Raw genomic sequence first — 11,774 nt, forward strand, 5'->3', positions numbered from 1 at the left:
GGGTACTTAAGGAAATCTTTTATGTTTACGGAATTGAGTTGGATTGATATTTGGGGTTGGGGACTGTTCATCTACTTTCCAGTATTCGAGGTGAGTTACCTTCCCTGTATGAGTGGGTCGAAGGCACCAATGTCGACCTAGTAGTAGTTGTTTATAGTAGAGATGATTGTCTTTGTGATAATTGTCTGGTATGCCACAATCTGTAGAGATTTATGTGCTTGCATTCTATGTTATTATATGGTAGTGGTAGGAAGGGTGCAATGGACCCCGTAACAGGTTGAGACAAACCGGAAGTAGGTCGGGCACCCATATATGCCTGACAGTATGTTATGATATTTTGTTATGTGGTAGTGCTATGGGGTGAGATAGACCCTGTAACCAGTTGAAATAAACTGGAGGGTAGGTTGGGCACCCAAATATCTTGAAGAGAGGACCCCTTCCTATCTATGATCCTCCTTGGAAGACCTTTCATGAGTACCGCTGACACAATCATTGATGTCCACAAAGGGAAGATCACCATGGAATTTGATGGAGAGACAACTCACTTCAACATCTTTGAAGCAATGAGGTACCCTGGTGACATTGCTCCATTATATCGAGTTGATGTGATTGAGCCAATAACCTAAGAAATGTTTGATTTATCTCAAGGGGATATTCTGAAGATGGTAATCAACATGAGTCTAGATTGTGAGAGTTGGAAGGACAAGTCGGTCATGTATACATTGCGACCCAAAGTTGATGAGATTGTGAAGATGTTGGAAGTCAACAAGTCAAAAAAGAAAGATGTCTCTCAAGTTTCCTTATCTCATTCACCCAACAAGATGCACCCTTGTACTATCTACGCACCCACACTTGAATTGAAAGTTTTACCTAGCCACTTGAAGCATGCTTATCTAGGTAAGGACGAGACTCTTCTGGTGATCATCTCCTCTCAACTGAAAGATTTTAAAGAAAATCAATTGGTTGAAGTTTTGAAAGATTACAAAGACCCCATGGGGTGGAAAATAGCGAATATCATGGGGATAAGCCCTAATGTATGCACACATAGGATTCTCATAGAAGATGATTACAAACCTTAGAGAGAGGGTCAAAGAAGACCAAATCTTCGAATGATGGAAGTGGTCAAAAAGGAGATAATCAAAAGATTCAAAAGTACAAAGAAAAGAAAAAGGTGTTCCATGACAAGTACATAACCCAAAATCACTTTGTTTTGGGTTAAAAAGTTCTTTATCATTCGCGTTTAAAGCTATTCCTGGGAAAATTACAATCTTGATGGCACATACCTTTTATTGTTATAAAGTGTTTGATCATGGTGCGGTTGAAATCAAGAGTTTGGAAACAAATCAAATCTTCAAAGTGAATGGACATCGTTTGAAACCATTTTATTAAGGCTTTGACAAGGGAGATTTCTACAACGTAACATTGTAAAACTCTGATTTATGAAGGTTGAAGGAAGAGGGACTATGTCTTGGAAAAGACGTTAAATAAATGCATTGTGAATAAATAATTTATGCTTGAAGTTTGGATGTTTATAGGGTTGAAGTTGGTCAAAAAAATCATCTTGAGGTTTAGCAATGATTTTGGTGAAGTTTGGAAGAAAACCGGAGTTTGTGGAGCGAAAAATTACAAAAAGTGTCAGAAATTTGCAATTTGCGTGACCAGGTTCCTCACCTGCGCAATGTTGCGCGACCCACGGATCACCCGTGCAACTTGCAACTCAAAATTGCTCCAACTCGAGGTATCTTTTGATGTCCGTTGGCGGCTGATTCCTCATGCGCACAAAGTTTGCAAGACTTCCTCCTCACCCGCACGACTTTATGCGTCCAACACCTTCATCCGTGCAGATCTGCGAGGGTACCCTCACAAACTTGCATGATCAGCTCTCTCACCCTCGAAAAATTGTGCGACCATCTCTTTTATCCCCGCATCCTTGCACGACTCACACTCACCACCCATGTATCCGTATGCGACCCCGATGCTCTTTACATACCGTCGTCGTTGGCCTCCATCACCTTGATCCTGGTATGTTCCTTCTTTACTCTCATCCTAAGTATTGAGGACAATGCTTCATTTTAAGCTTGGGATAAGGTATTCTTATCTTTTATTTAGTTTACATTTAGGTTGTATATAGTTGCATTTAGAGTAATTCATTTAGGGCATTTATAAAAATTGCATAAAAAATTTCAACAATATTGCATATTTTGTTTCTTTCTTTTCTAATGTTCATACTTTTTAGTTGCATTATGTTGAAGCTATATGTCCAATAATCATTATGGAGTGATATTTCTAATAATATATGATCCTATATGGTCACACCTTTATCAAGTTGGCACATTCTGTATATTTATTATTAATATGATTATTAATAAATAATATCAATTCTTGTATTTTAATTAGGGAATAATTATTGTTTTGTGAAAATAATAATTATAAGAGAGTATAACTAGTTATTATTTCATATGGTATGAATTAATAAGTCATGCACAACATTTTGGACTAGTTGGATTCTTTTGTCTTTTACCTAAAGACAAAGTTTATATTTTATAAACTTAGAGTTTATAAAAATCAAAGAATCTTTCTTATTAAAAGAAGTATGGACTATGTAAGAGATGCATGAGGCTTTCATTTTTGCTAAGTGAATCACTTCTTCTTCCTCTCTTTTTCTCTCTAAAACCGTGGGTTCTTCTTCTCTTCTTCCTCTCTCTCTTTTGAAGTTAGCTTGGTGGTATAGAAGCTCTCTTGAGTTGTATCCTTTTGTGCTTATTTGAGTTAAGCACTTAAAGGCTTTAGACACTCAATAATACAAGAATGAACTAGCATTCCAAGTGCCTTACTCTTGATGGTGGATACTTGTAGAGAAATCATATTGTTTGGTTTTTGCTATCTTCATCAACACCCCAAACCCAAGTGGGTTCAAAGGTTTCAAAGGTTATCTCTAAAACATCTTATGATTGTTTTTATTTCATTCTAACCTCTATAAATGGATCCATGATGGTTTGGTTTTGTTATGAACTAAAAATAAACTTGTTATTTTTAAAGTCTTTTGTTGCCGGTTTTTGTGAAAAACAAACTTATATTTCGTATCAGAACCCAACAGTGATATCAGATCCATCTTTTATATGTTAGAATGGTTTTTTATGTTTGATAATGTTTGTTTTTTGGAAAACAAGCATGGATTTATTGTGGTTAAGAAAAATCCATATTTGTCTTCTTTGGCAACTTCTTGGTTAAAATTGTTTATTTTTATATATAACCATTTTTCATGCATTTTGGTTATATAAAAGTTACCTTAGAAAAAACAAAGAGTTGTTTGTTATAATATTTGATATGTTGTTGTGTATAAACAAGCCATTTGGACCTTTGTGTTGTGTTTTATTGATATTTATTTATTCATAAGATGTAATAGATAAATATGTATTTTTTCATTTGTTGTTTTGTTGTAATAAATTAGTTAGACTAGTTGTATTCCTTTTAAATGTAACAAGATAAAGAAATGACCTCCTTGACGATGACTTAACCATTTAAGACCATAATCCCAACCACAAGCTTCTACTTTTGGTTTTGGGCTTAATTATAGTCTTAATGGTTTAAGTGTTGCAACTTTCACAATATGAAGATTTGAAGTCCTTTTGCAAGCAAGAGTTGACTTGGCAAGTGGAAGCTTGAATACCTTTTGAAGTATCCCTTAAGACCTTTAGTAAAGACTTAATAATTCTTGTGATGACTCACAAATATTATTACTAGACATGGCTTGGTTAATGCACATTATAATGCATGTTTGTGATGTTTATTTTATGTTAAATGTATATTATGTTTTATGTATAAAAATGGTTTTTACATGTCAAATAAAATTTTTTCATAAGATAATATCACTTGGTGTTTGATTAAAAAAAATATTTAAAAGATAATATAAGATGTTTATAAATGGGTATTTTTAAAAACTTTTTACGGGTTACCGGTTACCGGTTAAAACTCATTTTTTTGTTGAAAATAGTTTTATCGTAAAACTTATAAATACTCAAATTTAAAATATTTGAAATGGTTTAAAAGATGTTTAAACTTTAAATAAACTCCATGTCTTTATAATAAATAATGAGTTTTTATTAAAAAGAGTAAAATCGGTTTATAGCGTTATAACGGCAAATAATAAAACTAGTGATTATTTTTTGCGTCGAAACTTAATATATGATATTTGTGTTTTAAACATAACGCAACATGTTGATATTATGTTTTATGCATGCTAAATGAGATTTAAAACATAAGTATCATCACCCATGTTTTGGTTTATCAAAATATGACTTTTATCATAAGATGCATAAAAATGAATTTAGAAAATAAAATGAGTTTATTTTACAAATTCATGAAGTACAAAGTTTTTTGATTATTAAAAGGAAGTTTAAAATAGTGATTTTATAACTCATCCAAAACTACAAGTCTTAAGTATAAAATAAAGTTTTATTAAGACTATTACCGGTTCTTAAAACTGATCTACGACTAAATTTTAAAATACCGGATTTTAGTTTATAATTGATCGCGATTAATGGCAAATAAAATGAAATTTTAGTTGGCACCTAAAGAACCTCATAACAAGTGATATGAATTTTACAAAACGGTTCATGAATTGTTGGATGCATTCAATATTAATGAGACCATGCTTTTATAAACTATAATTGTAAAACATATATAAAACCGTTTCTAAAAATGCAAGTCATTGCCGTCCTTTTGAAGAACAGTGGTTATCATTTGAGGGTTTTAACGTCACGGGGTCACCTGGGCCTAGGATTGGATTTTGATGTTCTGGGTAGTTTTGTAGTTTCTGGTTTCTAAAGGGTCACCTTGTTACTGGTTAGTTACAATGCTAAAAGTTGTTTCAAGTAGGATGAGTTGATCGGAATCTTATGTGATAAAGGTCGCCTAAGCAAAAAAGATATGAGGCATAGATGGGATAAACATGCTAAGCTAAGCAATAGTTGTTTAGGATCCCATAATCTAGGAGTTACATATCATATGCAATTGGTAATCGCTACCTATGAAGTTTGATTAAGTTTATGGGATAAAGGTCACCTAACCATTTACTTGTTTTGTTACTTGGATCCTAGACTTTAATAAATTAACGTTTTAAGAAACAATAAAAGGTATTAATTTTTAAAGACTAAATATTGAAAATACTAAGGTGCTGTTTGTTTTTCTGAAGCCAAAATGTCTGCAGTCTGTGGACCACATCTGCAAGCCTCTGCAGCAGAAGAGGTGGACCAAACGTTTGTAGTCTGCAATAAGAAGACTGTTTGTTTTTTAACGTCTGCAGGCTGCCAAAATAAACTGAATTTTAAATAAACTTATTTTACAAACTTAAAATGATTTTTCAACACCAAAATTTTAATAATAATAGTCATACAACACTGAAAATAAAATTCATGCAACTAAATTAGTCATACAATAAAAAAAATTATTTTACAATAACAATTTCATTTAAAACAATTCAATCTATATTGTGCATCAACTGCTCAGCAATTTCATCCCGTAACTGAGTCATATATTCACGGTCTGCTGCAGTACCATGTGTTGGAATCCCGTCTTCATCATCATCAACGACCACATTGTTATTTCGAAACGAGACATTAGGTTTATCGTATCGTGCAAAATGCTCATCACTCAGTCCTTCTCTCCTTATAAAATTATGAAGCACGAAACATGACATGGCAATGTTTCTTTGTGTAAAAAATGGGAATGGTGCCATCCTCTTCAATATAGGGAAACGTGCTTTCAAAACACCAAAAGCGCGTTCAATGACATTCCGAAGTTGTGCATGTCCATGGTTAAATTTTTCTTTATTTGTCAATGCACGTCTTTGACGATAATCTCCAAGCCAATACCTCACATTACGATAAGGGGCCATAAATCCTCGAGTGTGTGCATACGTGACATCACAAAGATAATATTTGTCTGTAAAAATGAAAAACACTAATCAATTTTCAAACTAAGATAAAAAATTAAAAAAAAAAACTTACATGGTGGTGGAAACGGGAATGATGCTTGTGGATCGGCTACTGCTTCTGATAATGTTCTAGAGTCATGCGCTACCCCTTCCCACCCGGTCACAACAAATGTAAAAATCATATTGAAGTCACAAATTGGCAAGACGTTTTAGTAGCAATCTCCCTTTCCCCTACTTCTATATAAGTCTTGTTTCATAGCAGGGACAAAAACATGTATCAAAGTGCCATCAAGTGCACCAACCGCCCCTTTGAAAACCCATCGTAGCCTCCTATTATGTTCTGGAATGATTGGATTCGAATTAAAAGAAGTTGGTACTATAAATCTTGTGCAAAAGCATCATTTTTTCTAACACTTCATAAAAATATTTATGAATTGTTTGCTTCGAGTGTTGAAATCTCTGCTTGATAATCACGTAACGTTGATTATGGCCGATCATCATCAAATACATAGCCATATTTTCCTCAACCGATACATGTTTGATGTCCTTTAATGAGTAATGTGCTCTAAAATTAGCACACAGTCATACAAAAGAGTCACGGGACATGCGTAGTACTTCAACACATTGTAAATGATTACGATGTAATAAATCCAATGTGTATTCATGTCCCGTCATTTCCGAATCATTATCCCGCAATCGTTTCACACCCCTCTTCCAAAAATAACGGATGTACAGGTACATAAAAATTACGAGAAGTAACTTTTGATTGTGATCCATTATGAACCTAAAATCAACAAAGTAGAACTTTAAAAAACATTATGTAACACCTGTTCCAGGTATTGATTAATTTTTATAATTTTTAGAGTTTTGTGCATGGACTCGGCAAGTTGGGGTACTCCAACTCGTCGAGTAGAGACTGTTAGGGGACGTGGGATTTGGGTCCTACTCGATGATTCGGAAGTCCCTGAATCGACGAGTAGGAGCTGTAAAGAGAAATCCTAATTTTTAGGGTTTGCACCCTATTTAAAGAACTTAATGCGCCTCTTGTGGCCTCCGTTATCACCTTAATAGCCACAGAGAACCCTATTTCGATCTTGCATCTTCTTGAGTGAGAGTGAGAGCTTTTGTGAGTGATTTTGGGGTATTTGTGAATGATTCTAAAGCTTGAAGAGGAAAGCGCAAGAAGAGGATCAGTAGATCCGACATCTACTCTGTCTTGGCCATCATTTTGAGGTATAAAGTCGGCACCATGATCTGTAGTTGATTAGATCCCCTTTCTTGGAAGTAAATGACCATTTTTGGTGCAAAATGGAGTCAAACTCGAATCTGGACTTATCACAAGGATATGGTTCCAAATCTGGACCTCTCTAGGTCCCCAATGACATAAAGTTTCTCACTTTATGCAGCCTAGCCCCTTTCCTTGCACAAAAAACCTTGTAAGAAGCCTAGTTTTGAGGTTATGGTCTTGTAGGGCCTTGCATGCACGTAAAGTTTGCAACTTTACGTGGAATCTGCAGTAAGGGAGTTTGGATCTCGAGTTTGGGACCTTAGATCCCACTAAAAAGGGCTGAACTTGGAAAGGACTGAAGGAACTCGTCGAGTCCCTTAGCTGACTCGACGAGTTGGGGTAGGGTTTTCCCGTTTTTGATTTTCTGGATGAGTGCAGTGAAGGATTAGGGTTTTGGTCTTTTTAGACATTAGTTTTCTGGACATATGATGAAATCGACGAGCCACTAGGGTGACTCGGTGTGTCGAGGCGGGATTCAGTGGAATGGACTCGGGAGGAACTCGACGAGTTACAAAGGTAACTCGGCGAGTTAACGAGTCATACAACTAACTCGACGAGTTGCTGGATGCACTCGACGAGTTGAGGTCAACAGGGACTGTTGACCTTGACTTTGACCAGGGTTGACCAGGTTTGACTTTGAGGGTAATTATGGGATTATGACAAGTTAATCATATGATGGTTATAGGAAGTTGAGGAGGACCGGTGCGTGGGACATACCTGATTCTATCTTGTCAGTTCAGCATTCGAGAGGCCAGTTTCCCCACTGTACCAATGGTTCTAAGGCACCAAGGCCGGCCCATTTTATGATATGCGACATCCTAGTTGTAGTTGTACTATGTGGCATGTTAGTTGGTTTGAGCTAGGAAGCATGATAGTGGTATGTCTGGTATGTATGTGTAGAAGACCATGGGAGAGCCCATGACACTTGGATGTAAGACCATGTGGAGTGCCCATGGTACTTAGGTGTAAGACCATGTGGGGATCCCATGGAAACCTGGAGTAAGACCTTGGGGACGATCCCACGACATCCTTATTTGTTGTATGCATGGCTTATGTGATATATACGTAGCTTCTATAGCTAATATGATATTTGTTATGTGGATTGTGTGTGGGGTATGCTCTGGGGAACTCGCTAAGCATTAGCTTACAATTTGTTGATTTGTTTTAGGTACATCCGAGTCCAAGGGAAAGGGCAAGGCTTGATGGTGCGGCGTGCACTCTCTCTCAGTCGTTATCATGGGACACTATGATGTTTTAAAATAAAAAAATTGTTGATGTTATGAATTTGAAAACAATTGTATTTGGGATTACATGATTGATGAAACATATTCTGGCTATTTAAAAATGAAAATTTTATTTTGAAAAATTGGTTCGTAACATGTTGGTATCAGAGCCTTGGTTTGAGGGATTCAGGCACACTCTCGGGTGTGTCAAGACTCAAACTAAGGAAATGGTAAAATTGTTTTCAATAATAAAATAAAAGTTAAAACTTTTAAAGAATGGAAAAGATGAGAGTGCAACGCGCGTGATCGGCCGAGCCAAGTAAAGTGTTCCCCAATATGATTAGCCATGTTATACTGATATTTGAGCTATGATAATCGTATGGATCTTGCTATGTGTATGATTTTAAAATTATATACGGTTAGGAACATATAGCCTTAAATTGATTGATTTGGCCTTATTTCATGTTCCTTGTTTGGTTGTGGTCCTTGGGTAGAATCTCTTATTCTAAAGTATATTTGATCCTTTTCTGTGTATAATTTGCATGCATAAAGGCAACCTGTTATGATTGGTTTGCTTGATGTGAGTAGCGCAAATCTTAGGATAGCCTGAGATTTGAGATATGTGATTGTCTGTGGGATATGATTTATTTTTGAAAAAAATTTGAGTTAGCAGGTAAAGCCTTGGGGGAAGGTTCAGGTAGGTGTGCAAGGTAGTATTAGGCCCGTACTACTGAGAGCACAGGACCTGTACCTGACCCATTGTTAGATCTGACAGCTCTATGGAGGACCGGTGTGGGAAGATCCCCTATATAGATATCCTATTCATTATGATTTATGACAATTTAGTTCAGCATGGTGGTGACACGATTTGGAGGAGGGGGATCAGGATCAGGATCAGGATCGGGCAGCGATACTGAGCCCATTGATGAGAGGCTGCGCGAGATCATTGCAGCCGAGGTTACGAAGGGCATCCTTGACGCTACGCAAGTGATCTTTGGGACGTTCAAGGAGAGGATGATGGAGATTAAGGAGGAGAGGCTCACGTCATTCAGAGTTGAGATTGCTGCGGGCCAGATTGGGGCCCGAACTCCCTCGTTTCGGGAGTTCAAGGCGTGTGGAGCACTGGAGTTTTTTTGGGCCAGGGACCCCATTGTTAGCCGACGCTGGGTGGCAGATATTGAGAACGCCCAGCACAGGAGTTCTTGCCTTGAAGCGGAAAAGGTGGGTTTTGCTTCATGTATGCTGAGAGACAGAGCCCGAGATTGGTGGGGAGAGGTGACCAGCCAGGTGGGAGCAGTCGGTGTGGCTGAGATGACGTGGACCGAGTTTGTTTGGCAATTCGATGCAGAGTTTGCACCACCTGTTGAGGTGCAACGGCTTGTGAGGGAGTTTCATGACCTTCAGCAGACCACCGAGAATGTGGTGGAGATCACTGCCAAGTTTTGGGAACGAGCTTTGTTGATCCTACAGTACGCTACGGATAAGGATATGAGACGGACGAGATATCATTCCATGCTGAGGGATAATATCTGGGAGTTTGTGAGCTTTACAGGGTGCAAAAATCTGAACGAGATGGTGGAGAAGGCCCGTGAGCAGGAAATTGCATTGGACTTCTGCACCAAGTGGAAGCTTGAGCAGGCATAGACGGCAATGGGTCAGGCAAAAAAGCCTAAGACCTCGGATCCTTCTAGCATGGGCCAACAGGGTCATGACCGGTGTGCCAAGTGCGATAAACCGCACAGTGGAGCTTGTCGGGGGGTAGGCTTGGGATGCTATGTTTGTGGCTAATCAGGCCACGTGATCAGGGATTACCCCAAGAAGGGCTTGTTTTGTTTTCACTACAACCAAACCAGCCACAAACGGGCCATTTGTCCAAAGTTGCAAGGAGGGGGTGGAGCAGTGGCGGTGCCTGCGCCTGCCACACTGAGGATCACAGATGGCCTCCCTGCTAAGGCGGATGCTCCAGCGGTGAGGAGCTGTACCTTTCAGTTGACTACCGAGGAGGCTCGGGCAGAGCCAGACGTCGTGGCTGGTATGTATTTATTCTTCTCTACTCTATATTTATTTGCATTGCTTACATTATGCTTGTATAGGGACCTTTTTGGTCAATGGTATGTCGGCTCATGTTTTGTTCGATTCGGGAGCTACCAGATCATTCATGTCACTTGCGCTTAGCAAGAAGTTTCAGGATGCGTCGGGAACTATGGATTCCCCGCTCGAGGTGGAGATTACAGATGACCGCACTGTGAGTGTTGTGAGGGTGTATCGGGACTGTGTCTTGAATGTGCTTGGAGAGAGGTTTCGTGTTGATCTAGTTCCGATACCGATGCAGGGACTGAAGGTGATTGTCGGGATGGACTAGTTAGGGGCCAATGGGGCCATCATCGACTGCGAGCGCCAATTAGTGAGGGTTAGAATCCCAAGTGGGGGAGAACTGGCTATACATAGTGAGAGGACCTCGCAGGGGCCAACCCTTTGTTCGGCTGCGAGGGATAGGAGATTTCTACAGCAGGGATGTACGGGATTTATGGCTTATAGTTCGGATACAGGGGTTGAGACCACGACAGATGTGAGCAGTGTGCTGGTTGTATAGGATTTTCAGGACGTCTTTCCCGAAGAGTTACCAGGGGTGCCTCCGGAGAGGCAGGTGGAGTTTCGCATCGATTTGGTGTCAGGTGCTGCTCCGATAGCGAAGGCACCGTACCGGCTTGCACCGCCCGAGATGCAGGATCTATCTATGCAGCTTCAGGAGCTGCTAGATCAAGGTTTCATCCGTCCGAGCAGTTCCGCATGGGGAGCTCCGATCCTGTTTGTGAAAAAGAAGGATGGGTCACACAGGATGTGCATTGATTATGGGGTGCTGAACAAACTAACGGTGAAGAACCGTTATCCGCTACATAGGATTGATGATTTGTTCGATCAGCTACAGGGCGCGTCTTGGTTTTCCAAGATTGATCTATGGTCGGGATACCATCAGATGAGGACATACCGAAGACAACTTTTAGGACTCGATATGGGCACTATGAGTTCGTGGTGATGCCATTTGGGCTCACCAATTCCCCAGCAGCGTTCATGGATCTCATGAACAGGGTGTGTAGACCGATGCTGGATCGGTCGGTGATTGTTTTTATTGATGATATTCTGGTCTATTCTAAGACCAAGGAGCATCATTAGCAAAATCTGAGAGAGGGATTGGAGACCCTGAGGGCAGAGAGGCTGTATGCCAAGTTCTCAAAGTGTGATTTCTGGCTGCGAGAAGTACATTTTTTGGGGCACATCATCAACCAAGAAGGCATTTCGGTTGATCCAGAAAAGGTTGAGGCAGTGA

General features: G+C 39.1%; 1 protein-coding gene across 1 annotated transcript; it reads right to left on the bottom strand.

Annotated features, from left to right (window-relative positions):
* Positions 1–5,479: 5,479 nt before the first annotated feature.
* Positions 5,480–6,117, bottom strand: LOC145105695 (uncharacterized). The gene is made up of 2 exons (XM_079042779.1): positions 6,009–6,117; positions 5,480–5,961 (listed from the first exon to the last, which is right to left on the bottom strand). Exons 1-2 carry the CDS (start codon positions 6,115–6,117, stop codon positions 5,480–5,482), a joined length of 591 nt encoding a protein of 196 aa, XP_078898905.1.
* Positions 6,118–11,774: the final 5,657 nt, after the last annotated feature.

The sequence above is a fragment of the Lactuca virosa genome, chromosome 4 (genome assembly GCF_052849685.1).
Source record: "Lactuca virosa cultivar CGN04683 chromosome 4, Lactuca_virosa_CGN04683_v6, whole genome shotgun sequence".
NCBI classification, from domain to species: Eukaryota; Viridiplantae; Streptophyta; class Magnoliopsida; order Asterales; family Asteraceae; genus Lactuca; species Lactuca virosa.